The sequence below is a fragment of the Culex pipiens genome, chromosome 2 (genome assembly GCF_016801865.2).
Source record: "Culex pipiens pallens isolate TS chromosome 2, TS_CPP_V2, whole genome shotgun sequence".
NCBI lineage: Eukaryota > Metazoa > Arthropoda > Insecta > Diptera > Culicidae > Culex > Culex pipiens.
Genome location: NC_068938.1, coordinates 151,262,439 through 151,277,809, shown reverse-complemented (window position 1 = coordinate 151,277,809; position 15,371 = coordinate 151,262,439). Strand labels below are relative to the sequence as shown.

Below are 15,371 nucleotides of genomic sequence, written 5' to 3'. Positions count from 1 at the left end.
TGGGACAATGTAGATTCGAAAAGTACATTAAATTTCCCATAAAATGACATGTTCCAAAATTTTTTACAGTCGAGTAACGGAAAATGGGAGAATTTTTAAAACTTTTTAGTGTTTTTTTTTTCGATGAAAAATACGTTTATTCGGAATTCTGAGTACGCCATCAAATCGGGCGTCTAATTTTACACAAAAGTCCTTTTGACACCAAATTTCTATCTCATCACCGTTTCAGGCTGCAAATTATTGAAAAACACCTCTTTTTTCACATGTTCAAAAATGGAAGGGGTCGTACCGCCCCTCCGTCACGAGATATCAAAAAACGGACCTCGGATTCGTGATCAGGGACAAAAGTTACCCCTTAGGACAAAGTTTCACGCAAATCGAAGAGGGGTCGGGGCAACTGCTGTGTGAGTTGGCGGAGAATTACCCAATTCCCATGATGAGAATTTGATTTGTCATGTTTTACTCGACACCATACGGAATTAATTGTACTCAATGAGAATGTTCCCAAGTGTAGTACTACTATACTGTGTGCCAGCGCACTAATCGAGTTCCCAGATAACAATCAACATCATCATTACTGGTAAAATAATACACGCACCCCCGGTTGATGCTTCGAGTAAAAACTAATTAATTAATTGAGTTCTAATACAGGCACCAGGGTGTACTCATCAAAATCTCACCTTATAATTCATTACTCTTCTACCTCTTTTAAATATTTTGTTTGTTTTTTTTACTTTTGGCGTGTAGAAGATAGGCCCATCATCTCGTATGTCAATGTTGGACTAAAATTATTTTAGGACTCGATCTTAGGCAGCTTCCACCTCCACTGATCTAATCTAACCTAATCAAACTCTAGCGTAGCCAATCTTTCACAGGTTAGAAAGCCTTAGGTTAGATAACGCCAAGCCTTCTTCTTGTCATTCATTAACATTTGTAGTGCGCCATAGCAATATAATGGATTGAAACATCACCCACGTTAAAGCGGCCAGGCCTACTGCGCAAAGTTTTCCACAGAGATGATTGGTTGAAGTGGGTTGAGTATGAGCACGGAGTGTTCAAACAACAACGCAATCTTTAAACTACATGGGAGGAAGAAGCGTGCGGACACCCCACCATACGCTCCGAGATTTGATTTTAGGCAATTACTGGTTTGGATCAGCATGCTAATAAGTGTTGGTGCTCCGGGACCCTCGGGAATGGGACATTGTTAGTGCGTCCATTCCGGGAATACCCGGGACAAAGTTCCCGGGATTTTTCATATCTTGTCCCGGGAATTCCCGAAATGGAGAAAAAACTAATTTTGGCCTGGAAGTTCTGATTGGGATATAGAAATAGATAAACATTCGAAAACTTAATAAATAATCGATAAGAATTATAAAGCAATCAAAATTGTATTCGGCATAATATCAGCATTAGTTTGGCATATTACGGGAAATTGTTAAAATTTTAGTTTAGAACTCCAGAAAATATCTAGCGCTTCACATATTTTCTATTTAATTTTATATTTTCTTAATCAAACACCGCCACCTGGAGAACATCAGGACAAAGGTAACAAAGTAAGACAGCTGTTTAAGCCATTTTTTGCAAAAAAAAATCGATTTTTCTCCTATACCTATTCAGACTTTTGTCTTGATTTTCTCAAGTTGGAGGTAGTGATTTAAAGATAATTTTTAAAATATATTTTACATAAAACATGAAATTTTTAATTTATCTAGAATTTACATTGACTGGTATCACTTTATTTGGTGTCGGCGCTGTTTAAAAAAACATAAAGCTTTTTTTAGTCATGTCATGTGTTTCATTTATAATCCAAAGTAAAACAAAGAACAAAAATTAAAACAATTTTTTTTAAAGCTTTCTAAAAACTGCTATTCTTGTTTAGATTGAAGTGTAGATTATCACCAATTAATAGTATTGAGCTAATTCTTTGATTTTAAGCATACAAAATAGAACAAATAAAATAAAAACATGGAATTTGGGACTGTTTCCAAAATTTTCCAAGATCCCGGGACACTATGGGGTTTCAGGCGGCCATAAATCGAAAAACCGACATACTCTAATTATTTTTTTGGTATTTTTTTTTCGAAAATAAACATTCTAACTAAGAAAAATCCGGAGTTTGAAAGTTGTAGGTTCAAAATTCACTGAATTGCAGACCTTCAAAGGCGAAAATGGTAAGAAAAAACATGTTTTTTGACAAAAATATGATTATTTTTCATAGTTGTACTGTGTAGCTGTTTATGTATTTTTTCCTGCATCATTATATATATTCAGAAAGGTAATTGATTCAACTTTTCAATAACATTTTACAAAACACACTTTTACAGGCTAAAAAAATAATAAAAATAAAAAAAGATGGATTTTTATTCAAAATTTAGTTTTTTTCAACTTTGTTAATGGAGTACTTTTTTTGTGTGCATTTGTGCGATCTGAAAATTTTGCAGCTTAAAATTTGAACCATGTCCTAACTTGTCTCCAAATTTCAAAGTGCACTTATGTGCACTTTTTGAGTTATGCCATTTTGAACATTTTGATTCATGCAAGAAAATTAATGATTTCGCGTATACGCTTGGTTAAAATCACATTATTTACCTGCGGAGGCAGAAATGACGTACCTGCTATGTATGTTTTGAAATTGATTTGATATTCATGACTTTGTTGGTACCCTAAGTACGTTTAATAAAATTAGAAATTCCTATTCTAAGTATTTTACAGAAACGATTCGTCGAATATTCATATCAGTTCGTTGTTGTGTTCTTTTGAAAGTATGGATAATAATACCGTAGTGTCCCTGTACGATATAACGAAGCACTATTCTGAAAACGTGAGAACTGCTTTCGAGTATATTTGTAAGAATTACAACATTGCAGAACCATCACATGATCAACTCAGGGAAAAACCACAGAGGAAAAACTACGCATGTTGTTCTGTAGCTTCAAAACGAGGTATACAAAATCCCATAGAAGAAGTTCATATTTTAAGTAATCTAACGACAATCGGTTACATAGTGATTTTGATTTAGAAGAATTTATCGTGGAAAACGTTAATTGTGAAAGTGGATCAACAAAAAACGTGGACGAGAATCCATACAATGTTCCATAAAATAAACCGTCTAGAATTCTAAAACACCGCAAAAATAAAATTTTAATTGGAGGGGGAGGGGGGGGAGGGTCTTCAAAGAGAGGTGGATTTTAACTCAAGAAGAAGGGGAGGGAGATTGAACGGAAATCAGAAACTTTAACATAGCATAAACCGCCATTCCGGGCATCAAATAGACAGAGCAAGAATATTAAAATTCACCACTTTAATGCATGTGGCCTCAAATATATGAAAAAATCGAAAATTAAACTTTTTTTTTGGAAAAATATCAAAATTCATTTGTTTTCATTATACTAAGTACAAACAACACAAAAAAGTCACAAAAAAAGCAAAAAAAAAATTTTTGGCCGCTCGCTTATATGGAAATACCCCATAGTGCGGGAGAACCCGGGATTTAAAAAATATTTTTCCCGTTTCCCGGGAAATTCAAAACCCTGGAAAATTGGACGCCCTAGACATCGTATTTCTATACGAATGCGCCTCAACTCACTCAAATCATGTTTTTGGCACCTTTACTCTTCGAAAAAATTATTACTTATACACACAAGGAGACCATAAAATACTGCTAAAAACCCGATTTAATCCCACCAGGGGTGAGATAGAGCCTTTCTTACAAAAGAATATAACTTCTCTCAATTCACAACATCGACTTGATACAAAAAATCTTATGATGAAAGCAAGGTATTATTAATGATGTGTTTTCTAAAAGAAATTGAAAACACAATTTTCACCTATCGAATATTCTTAATCGTACAAATTCTTAGCTTCCAATGCGCAAGTGACGACACACACCGCGGTTTTGGTTTTCTAGTTTTGGTACGAGCCCAAAAACCAAACAAAGCAGGCGCAAAGCAAAACCGAGTTAACCGCACAGTGGGAAGCTTGCCATTCAGCGTCTACGAAAGTGAGAGAGTCAGAGATAGATATTTTTACAACCGCACCACTACACACTCAATCGCAATACCTTAGGTAGATAGCCATTGGCGTCGCGAGCATTGAAAACTTTGAAAACGATATAAAGCTTAGAAGCTTCGAAAGCTCCTATTGGAATCCAATGAACTCTGTTTAATAAAACTACACGACAAATGAAGCCTACTTAAAGGCGATTTTAGGAGCACACGGGAAACAAATTGATTGTACCCGGATGAATGTCCTATGTCAAAAAAGTTTTTGCATTAACATTGGACAGTTATGCAAAAACGGACAGAGCAAAAGAAACCGAAAAGCTACGATATCTTACATGTTGAAGGAAACATCGGTAGACAAGCTACTACGAACGAGTATAAGTCGAGCCGAAACATATGCGCCAGCATTCTCGCGCCAGTATTCGAAGCTCAACATGACAACTTGTCGGCTTGGCGACGAAGCGTCGGAAATCGATGCAGTGTGATTTTTTAGCGATTTTTCGGTTTAAAATTCATGCTGAATCGACATATTTACGAAGCTGGAAATGACGTCCTGGCTTAAAGTAAAACCTATACCTTTCTTTAGTAAGAAAGGCAAAAAGTAAATCGTTCTAAAAATTGATCGGGATTGCCGATCGATGTCAAATTTGTTTCAGATGCTCACTCATGGTCTGTACTATGAATGTAGCAAGAAATTTCGAATAAAATCAGAAATGAAAAATGTTGGCGAAGGTCACCAGGTGGGCTTTAACCTTTTTTTAGGGATTTTGTTTCTTATGGTAGGTCCATCAAACGGCTCTAACTCCAGAACCATATTATGAATCTGGATGAAAATTTGAGAGGTTGTAGAGCTCGAAAAATGCAATTTTTGAGATAAATAAAAGATATGAAAATGAAAAAATTGGACCATATTTTCATTTGAAAACTGTGTATTTTCTGGAAAAGTCTGGCCGCATCCGAAAACAGATGGATAATTCGAAATTTGCGCGGCAACTCGCCCAGGTTCAGCACACTAGCTTTCATCTGCATTTAGGAGAATCGAAATCGGATTTATGGGAGCTGAGAACGGCGCGACACAAAATTTTGCAAAATTTTACCACATACGAACATCACTCGACCTCCACGGAATTTATTTTCTCAAAATTCGAGGGTTCGAGATAGACGAGTTCTATCAAGGTGAATCGATAGAGCGTCGAAAATCGATGCAGTGTGATTTTTTAGCGATTTTTCGGTTTAAAATTCATGCTGAATCGACATATTTACGAAGCTGGAAATGACGTCCTGGCTTAAAGTAAAACCTATACCTTTCTTTAGTAAGAAAGGCAAAAAACATTTGTTTTGAAGGAAAACACTTCTAAAAATCATAGTTTCCTTAATAATAATTTGCAAATAGTGCTCTATTTGCAAATCACTCTTAATATTGTAGAGTTTTGTTTTTTCAAAAGGACCTATAAACTATAGTCTTTCATATGTTTATAGGACCTCTTCAAAAAAAAAAAGAAAAAAAACTCAGGATTTCAGTATTTTTTTACAAATTTTGGTTTGAAAGTCTACAGATTAGAGACATTACATGAATCTTTAGGAAAAGGGGAGTTGGGTTAAGCATTTCATTATTTAAAAAAATCTTGTTTTTTCTCTTCTCTCAGTTTGTATTGACTAGGGCAGAATTTGGAAAAATAAAACTAAAACAATTTTGTGATCAAAACAATATTCAATTCATTATTCACTATAAATCTAAAATGTTCGTGTTCAATAGAACATAAAATACTAAAATGTTTTAATTTTTAATTGATTCAAGCATATAAAACATAATTTCTAAACCAATTCTAACGGAAGACAGGACAAATTTTGTCTTTACTATGACAAATTTAGGCCTAATTTTTTTTCCAATTTGTCACAAAAAAACACAAAAAAGAGCTTGTTTACGTAAAGAAAAATACAACTTTAATTAAATAAGAAAAATTACAATCTTTGTAATTCCGTTTTCTCATAAATGAAAAAAAAAAATAACTTATATTATTTCAAACTCAAAAGGTTAGCAAAAAACTCAAATCAAAATTTGCGAAAATGTTGAATGTTTCACTTTGTGTGTGCTAAAATCACCATAACAAACGAAAAATATGGGTGAATACGAAATTTTAATTTTAATTTATGAACAATTCTCCAAATAACTAGTTTTTGACAATTCTTGATACAAAATAAAATTTGACGTCTTTGGCTAAGTTGTAGGTTTTGACCTCTTAGAATAAATGAAATAAATAAATGTGAAAATTGGTGAACAGTTGAATACTATGAGTAATCGATAAGAATTTTACAGTATTCATATTTGTATTCTGCATATATCAGCATTAGTTTGGCTTCTTAGGGATAATTGTTAAAATTTTAGTATACAGCTCCTCAAAATGCCTAGCGTTCTAATAATTTTCTATTTAGTTTTACAACTCATATTTAGGCCGTTGCAAATATTTTCAAAATTTATGTCACTTCAAAAAATATTTGCTGCGGTTATACATTATTTTTTGAATAATGTTTTGATTTTTATAATTGATTTCTGCTATAACAAGAATAGAACAAAAAAAAATAGTACACCGATTTCCAAAGATATTGCTCTAAATTCTCCTGTACCTATTCAAACGGTAGTCCCGACTTTTCCTAGTTCGTAGTAGTGACTCAACGATAGTTTGTGAAAAAATGAAAAAAAAAATCTATTCCTAATTTCTTTTTAACTATCCTTGTCATCATTGAAGTATAGATTATCACCAATTAAAGATATAACAATAGTGTTGAGCTAACTCTATGATTTTAAGCTTGAAAACCATAACAAACATAATGAAAACATAGATTTCATGACTGTTTTCCCGGGATCCCGGAAATTCTCGGACATTCAAAAAATATTTTTCCCGTTTCCCGGAAAATTCAAAACCCGGGAAAATTTAACGCACTAATTTAATTTAAAGATTTTAAATCACATTTTAAATCGGAAAGTATTAAGCAGAAATTTCGATACTGAGCATCGTTTTTTGAAAAGATTTGAAAATCTCCTATAAATTTGCCTATGACATATTCAAGATTGGTGCAACAGTTGTTGAGATATATCACAGCAAAAAATCCGATGGTAAAATCGCATGCAAAAGCACACCACATCACCTTCGTCAAAATAAACACTTAATATTACACACTGCATGTACATTTTTTGCAAACACAAAAAAAGTTGAGCCGACTCGGCCATCAGACCGATTTTAAGCTATTTGGATAAACGCATATATGAGCTTGACATTTCGGTCAAGTAGGTTTCCCAAACATCAGTGCTACATATTTCAGGGTGTAAAATCACATAAAATTGCATGAAATAATGCAATATTTATTTTACACCCAGGCCCTTTACATGCAACTGGATTACTACTTTTTAAGCTGTGTAGCCACGGAGAGAAAAACAAACAGGAGTGTCAAACAAAATAGCGTCCAATATCAACAATTGGACAGATTTTAAATTTCAAAAAGTGAAGCATTTGTGTTGTTTTCTTCTGGAATTTTTAAAAAGTCTACATAAAATTGTTTAAGAATGTTCGAGCACATACTAGCGTCAAAATCCTGGTGCCTTTTGAGCAATTCCTGCTCAAATCAGGAATTTTTCTGGTACTTTTGTACCCTCACCGATTTCAATGAAACTTTGTAGACATAATATCCTAGGCCTATATAAGCCATTTTTGTGTATATGGAGCCAATTTTTGAGTAGGGCAAACTTATGGGAAATTGGACGAGCTTTCCGGTAAAAATATTTACGAGACTGAAAAATCAAGTTTGTCATATAGAAATTGCCAAAAAACCACCAAAAACCTATTTTTTCGACATTTTAATTTTTTACACCGCTGTATCTTTCCAAGGATTGGACATATGGCAATGGTCAATATAATATTAACATTTTTATGTAAAATTGTCTGGAGAATTTACTCCCTTTATCGGCTTTTAAAAATTTTGACGTTTAGACCATTTTTCAAAAAAAAAAAACAGTTTAAGTAAATGATTTTTGTATTTCTTTAGGGGAGACATCCTGCATTCTTCTTCAGTCTTTTTGTAACATCTTAGGCTATTTGCTCAAAAAATCGAGACATCACCCTAAAATTTGACTTTTAAGCATATAAATCAAAAAATTTCATAGAAGTGGCATATATTTTTATTTCAGTGTATTTTTGCAGAAAGCTCGTCCAATTTCTTGAACCACTTTTTGATATACGATGAAACGGCTTCGAAATACAGTAATTATTAGATTGCAAAATACAAAAATATTGAAATAACTTAAGCCTTTCTCAAATGTTATTTTCGAGAACAATTGGCTCCATATACACACAAATGGCTTATATAGGCCTAGGATAACTTGTCTACAAAGTTTCATTGAAATCGGCGAGGGTCGGGTACAAAAGTAACAGAAAAAAACCTGATTTGAGCTGGAATTGCTCTTTTAAAATCGGATTCTTTCTTTTGAAATCAGAATTCGCCTGTTTTACAGAAAACATTTATTCTCAAAGTCGTCAGATTCATTTACGGTCAGTTGGTTCCTGATGGACAAAGCTACTTAATTTGAACAAAAGAACTTCAGGTACTCACTGGATGTCCTGTTATTGTTCGTATTTGTTTTATGCTGTCTGAATGGGTGCTGCTGTACTAAAGCATAATCTGAACTGGCAAAAAAAAAACATAAATATAACAACTGAAAAACGTCTTTTACTTTGATGTCTGTGTCCATTTTACAGTAAACTAAATGCAAATGTTTTGTGCTAGTATTGCTAAAACCAATTTCAGATGCATAAACATTCAATTTTCGGGCTTCTTGTATTCAACGGTCAACAGTTATGACAAAATGCTGTGTTTACCCGGCTGTTTACCCATTAGCAACCTCAATGTATTCAAATTTAAATATGACACGTCAAAAGAAATTGGCGAAACATTTCACAGACAACCAGATATCTCACGAATAACCTAATTACTGACTGATAGAATTGACAGCAAATTTAACATTTAAATGGATATTTACCCGGACCATGGCTGCCATGCCGCCGACAAACCGCCATAGGATCAGCTGTTAACTCTACTTAAGAACACGATGAGCTAAATTACCAAGTCTTCTTCGTCTTCCCCAAAATACCCGCCACTCGCTAATCAAATGATCACAAAACGCCCACTTCCGAGTTCACGACCTGCACCAACTCACAGCTTCTTCCAGGATCACTGAAAGCAACTACTCCAACCAACTACTCCTTCCCAACTCAGCCGTTCCCGGCCAAGAACTAGTACTTTTATACCGCGGACCGACTCCGCGACACTATCTCCCCGAACCTCGAGGGGGTCGTCACTACACAAGAAACTACACAGAAATTGCACATCCGCACGACGACGTCCAGCGGCGTGTTCAACGGGGCAACAACTGCCTGGATAGAACCATCGCCGCACCCGTCAAAGCAGGCAAATGACAACAACAACAAAAACAAGAGCTCAAGAGATACGTGCCTCGGTGCGATATGGTTGTGTGGTGTTGGGAAGAAAGAGAACAGAAAGAGGACTACGAAGACGGAGATAGCGCGACGCGCAACTCTAATTTGTTTTGATTTGACTACCACCACCACAGACAAGGCGGTAAAAAAGGGAGTTGAGCTGACAGGGGTGACAGCAAAAAGAGGACCGGCAAAGCAGGGCAATGTGTAAACAAACAAAAAGTGCCGCAAAAAGTGTGTAAATGCACATTATCAGTAGTGAGTCGGTGTGAGTGGTAGACAAGCAAATCATGGTGATAGTGAAGAGTTGACAGATAATAGCCGTTGTGACAGATAACTACCGAAAAAGGGTACAACAGAGTGTTGTCATCGTGCTGCAGCAAAGTGTAAACAAACCAATGTTTTGCAACATTCTGTAACTTTCGTAACTGGCGTGGCCCAATTTTCACCTCGCCAAGCAAAACAAGCATTTTCCCACAACATGTAGCTGTCATAATTGTAACAAATTGAGCGTTTCTCAACGCCTACTGTGAGCGTTACAAGCTGCACTTGGCCATAATTGAGACCAATCGCCCCGGAGCAGGAAGTTCAGCGGTCATTGGACGAAGTCCGTCGACGTGGGTCGAAGAAAGCCCCGGCGTGACTTGACAAAAGGGTCGTTTTTGTTCCGCGCCAGCCATAGGGGTATTTCCTTTCCCAAGTGACACTTTGTTTTTACAGCGCAATAATAAGATTTAAATTAACCTCAATTAAGCCGGGCACCGGCTTAGAAGTGGACACTTCGAGAAGGCACTTGAACCCCCGGTAAGAGGAGGAGCAGTGATTGTAAACAAATCGCATTAATTTGATATCGCCCCGGGTTTGTTTACAATTTCAAGGTTGACGCGAGCCATCGCTAATCGCAAAGTAGCCGTCTTTGTTGCTTTATTGTGCGGTACTTACCATCAATCCAAAGCAGCACCCGATTAAGCACCTGCACTTGCCACCAGCTGCTGGACGGCCTCCGGCGAACCACTTCTGACATCAGCGACGGCACTCCCCGGTCACGTTATCATGGCACGGAGACGCGAAAAAACCATAAACTCAACTTAGTCCCGACCGGATTAGAACTGTGGGTGGCGGGCGCTAGTACACAGCGTATGCAAATTACCCACTCCAACACAGCTGGAGTTGAGAGTGTATTGGTGACATCGAGCGGTCAGCTGATTCAGCGTCTGTCAAGCTGTGCCATAAATTATAGCAAACTTGCACGGAATTCCCACAGATGTCACCCCTACCGATCAGCTGTGAAGTCAACTGTGGCTCCCACGGCTATAACCGACAAAAAAGAGGTGCGCAGCCGGTAGGATTCGAACCTACGCTCCCAGAGGGAATCTGATTTCGAGTCAGACGCCTTAACCACTCGGCCACGACTGCTTGTGAGAGCTGAGTGGGTAGAAACGCTATCGGAGCTTCCAGCTGGACATGACTCGTGAAGAAGGCGGTGATGTTATTTTCAAACGCGACGCTGGTGTTGGTGACGGCGTTCGTTCGAGCAGTTCACGCGCAACGAAGCAAGCCGTGAAAACACACAACACAAAACTGTCAAAGTGGTCAACCGGGAGGAGGCGAAAATCGAAAGTAACATTCTGTGTCGCTGCAGCAAAAAGAGAACAAGATAAAGCAAGAACATTGTGGGCAAGTTTCCTTCTACGGGCAAGTGAGTTTGTCGGCGACACAATCGGATATTCTTGAACAGCAAATACCATACCGTAGATGGGACACAAAGCCCGGTTTGGCGCATGTTTTTTTCGCAGCTATCCACTACTTGTTGCATCTCGGGGATGACAGCGACCTTCACTCTATCAGCGTTCAATCATCGCGTGTTGACCAAGCAATCAACGCGCTGGGCAGAAAACCTTGCTTTTCTGACAAGTGGAAATTGAGACCGCTCAAAACAAACATTGACATTTGCCACTGAGACGGGCGCAGCGTGCAGGAGATAGTAAACAGATCACTGTGGCGAAACGTCAGCGTGGAGAAATGATCCAAGGATCCTCCCACGCCAGACGGCGCGCATTCAGATCGGAAGAGGACAGGTCGTCTGACGATGATGAATCTGCTACAAGCTTGCGGACGGTGGCTGCAGCGTGAATCCTTCGAGTTGGAGACCGGGTCAAGAGTTGAGCAAACATAGCAGGGTTGGCTCGGGGTCGAGCAGGCGTCTGGACGGTAGGGTTTATAACTGTTGGAGGACCGGCTGTGATAAGGCCTGCATGGAGTTGCACCACAACCACTTGTTGCGTTGCGTTATCTCTCGATATGCTTTCCGCTGGCAAGCAGTGCGTTCTTATCAGAAGTTACAAGAAACTGTGTGTACCACTGGGACAACGCTGCGATGTGAACGATCTTGCAACACGTGCGTCAACGTTTCTTGAACGAAGTTTTTTGTTTGTGAAAAAGAACAAGTTTTGAGAGTGAGACATCGATTTAATTTTGTTTACTTTTTCAGAGCTGCAGAATGAGGTGAATTTCCGGAGAATCCTGCCTACGCAAGTGCTAGTCATCCGCAACGATCTTGGTACCTTCTACTTTTAGAAAACGAACGTTGGACCCATCAACAATGAGAAACGACTAAATTTTGCTGAAATCAGAACTTCTTAGTCAAAGCCTGATTCGGTACCGTTTGAACTTCTGTGAGTCGGAGTTTGATATCCCTTGATGAAACCTTCACCTACCGACATTCATTTATGTTCATCCACGTGTGGCTCATGAACTTCAAGTGAACTTTTCAGCGATCCAAGTTGATCGTGCATGTTTTTGTAATGCCTTTCCAGCAGCATTATACAAGTCTTCAGGCCGTTGCGTTCACTTCTGATCCCGCGTTTGTTTCAGTATTGGTCGAACTCTCATTCGGATCGTCTCGGGTGCGCGTCGTCGTCGTCGCCGGAAGGGATCGCTGCTAGCGATCGTAATTTTTTTCGGTATTTTTGTTTATGTTCTTTTTTTGGTAATTAACGGTTTGTTTTCATGATTACAAGCGTGCGTTCTGTAGCAAAAGGGGGAAGTCAACGGATTCCAAAATCCGCGCCTGCGCCCTCGGTGGCTGTTGGTGGTTATTTGTGTTGTGTCCTTTAATTGTGCTCTATCGTGGGCTGCGAATCGTTTGTGGGTGCTGTAAGTTCATGTTTTCATGGAGAAGAATCCGTTACCGTCCAACCAGAGTGTTCAAAGTTGGTAGAAATCGTGTCAAGTGTTCATAGGGTCACATAGGGAGTTCCTGAAGATCCTGAATCAAGTTCTACATCCGTTGAAAGCATTCGAAAGGACGTTCGTAAACAAACGAATTTCCAGGTGATGATGATTCATTCTTAGTCCATTTCCGGAGTTTGCGCAGAGTCAACACGTGGATTTTGTGAATGAAATCCGGTCCCGACGACGCCAGAGTTCTGCCGCCTTCCCCTCTCGAGTTTCCTTGTCTTCAAGCAGTTCTGATGTCCTTCGGCGAGTTCTACGTTCAAGCCTACAAGTGGTGATAAAAAATGTCTTTGTAATAATCGAAGAAGCTGTACGAGCCTACAAAATGTGCGAATCGTGTCTCGACGGTGGCATGTAATTAGGATGTGATGTGACCAGTTGATCTGGAATCTGGAGAAGTCGTGCGACAACGAGGAAGGAAGATCTTCAGCGAAGTCTTCAGCAGAAGAAGTTCGCGAGAGTGGAATAAAGGAAGCAAGGGCTTACGAAAAAAAAATCGGTCAAGCCACCAGGTATAATGTGCAATAAATCAGTGGTCATGGTGGGTCATGATGGCACCTCTTCGGAAGGTGGGCGAAAGCCGGGAAGATGTTGGAGCAACAAAAGCAGAAGTAGCATCCAAAGTGGATTCCTGATTCGTGGAATAATCGTTATTTTTGTTGGTGGATGCTGCGGCAAGCCGTACCTGCCGGCGCAGTCAGCTGATAAACTGAACGGTGGAGGAAGCTCGTGGGACTACGATGATAGTGTGGTGAGTTTGAGGGTTTTTTGGAGTTCGTGTGTAGGTTTAATGGTGGAGATATTGTTAAGTGTAGTATTAAGATCATTGTTGAATTTGAATAAATTTGCTGACATTTTCTTTTATGTATTTCCTGAAGAAGAATCTGAAAAAGGTTGTTTTCGTTGAAATCCATCGCTAAGACAACCCTCAAAACATTTAAGCTGATGCAATTCATCAAATTCAGCAACAATGTTAAAATTCCAGCATTTCCTGTAACATTAGCTAATACAAACCTCTCTTATGACAGCTACGAAAACTTCTTCCATATGAGTGAAGAGAGATTGCTACCGAATGCATCACATCACATCAGAGTCCATCAAAGTTATAATCAAGAATATGTATATGATTCCTGGCTCTGGTTCAATTAAGATTGACCTTTTCCTTTCCGCTCATTCCATCTCATTCTAACGTTGGTGAGTTCTAACTGACCAAATGCTCACCAAATGAGAGAGAATGAATGAGCAAAAGCCGGCGAAAGATCATCAGCCTGAGCTGCTGCTGCTGGACGATGTGTGCGTTTGCGTGAATTATTTATAGCTCCAGAATCGTCGGAATGAAACGCATCTGGTCTACAAAAACATACACCGAACATTTGCATCGCAGAGACCGGCTTGCAGCTGAAAACTGGAAGCTGCATAAAGTTAGAATCGTCAGTGAAAATTCTCATGATTCATCACCCACTGCAAGAGTAGACAATACTGAATTGACGACAATTTAAAGTGTGATGGCCACTTCCAATAATTGGCCCCAACAACCGGTAATTTGTCACCCAGTCATGAGTGATTTCATCACCAATCAGTGTTGTACCACCAAGTAACGAGCGATTAGCCGATGTTCCCACTAGATCCAATCTGTACTCGGGTTCTACAGCATAGTCTCTGCGCAATGCACGATCTTGGCACCATATAAAGAACTTTGGATGCGCGCCGCCCGTTCTAGTGCCTGACCTCGACGACCTGCCGATGCCCCATGGGCTCCGTTCTAAGCTTCTCGCGCGATAACGACTTTAATTTATAGCTGGAGCCGGAGTTATGGACCACGGGTGTCTTTTTGCAACACTTTTACGGGATCTACTGTGAGCTAGGTTTTTGCACGAGTCGGTGGTTCTTAATCGGCATTCTTGATAAAAAAAAACCTTTTTAAGTTAAAATATTTCAGCATAAATTCACTAAGTTCATGAATATTCTCCCATCGCCATATTGGACGCCATCTTAGATAACACGCTCTTGGCAGGTACCGGTAACCGATTGTTATTCATATTCCTAGTTATAATCTACTCGTCGACAGCCTTCATATTGTGATATTGTTGAAGATATTCTTGAATATCGCTTAAGAAATCCGGCTTCGTGGCCCCGATATTCAGACTCAGCAGGGTCGATTTAGTCTAGATCCATCGAAACCTGACCTGTTACACGATTTGCAGTAAGACACAAGAAATTGAGCCCTTTTCTGATTTTTATTTTGATTTTGGTATAACAAAATTTCACTTTATCAATATTTTAACATTTAACAGTCTTAACTACTTGGTCATTTGCTGCCCTACGGCACTTAGTGTAAACCAAGACATTTTTTTTATTGTTGTCAAAAGTTCTGAGTAATTGTCTAAAATTTTACATTAACATCTTTTCGAGGTGTTAAATTTTATATATCTGGAGTGAGTTTTTTTTAAAAGGTCCAATAAACCAAACTTTAAGAGCGAGTCCACGAGCAAAGCATACCCATCTCGCATCGACCTCACCAATCTGCCTGAAATTTTCAGGGGTTGTTTGTACATGAGCAGTTCTCTAGGATTTCGGTCATTCGATTTTTTTTGTATTTTTTAATCCGACTGAAACTTTTTTGGTGCCTTCGGTATGCCCA

At 38.5% G+C, this 15,371-nt stretch overlaps 2 protein-coding genes and 1 non-coding gene across 4 annotated transcripts in view; 1 reads left to right on the top strand and 2 right to left on the bottom strand.

Moving 5' to 3' along the window:
- The window catches only part of LOC120420435 (beta-glucuronidase), a 44,198-nt gene extending 33,601 nt beyond the window's left edge, over positions 1–10,597 (bottom strand). The window contains exon 1 of one of the 2 annotated variants that reach the window (XM_039583460.2): positions 10,436–10,597. In XM_039583460.2, coding sequence (XP_039439394.1) covers positions 10,436–10,517 — 82 coding nt within the window. In that variant the 5' untranslated portion in view covers positions 10,518–10,597. Of the gene's footprint in view, positions 1–9,036; positions 9,426–10,435 lie in introns of those variants that run through there. The other variant, XM_039583461.2, reaches the window with a different exon arrangement.
- A 230-nt stretch (positions 10,598–10,827) lies between these two features.
- Positions 10,828–10,909, bottom strand: Trnas-cga (transfer RNA serine (anticodon CGA)). Its single transcript has one exon. It is a non-coding gene; the product is annotated as a tRNA-Ser (tRNA).
- Positions 10,910–12,077: 1,168 nt separating this feature from the next.
- LOC120427538 (matrix metalloproteinase-2) overlaps positions 12,078–15,371 on the top strand; it is a 574,651-nt gene continuing 571,357 nt past the window's right edge. The window contains exon 1 of the mRNA XM_052707878.1: positions 12,078–13,481. Within this exon, the coding sequence (XP_052563838.1) occupies positions 13,248–13,481 (234 nt within the window). The 5' untranslated portion in view covers positions 12,078–13,247. The remainder of the gene's footprint in view (positions 13,482–15,371) is intronic.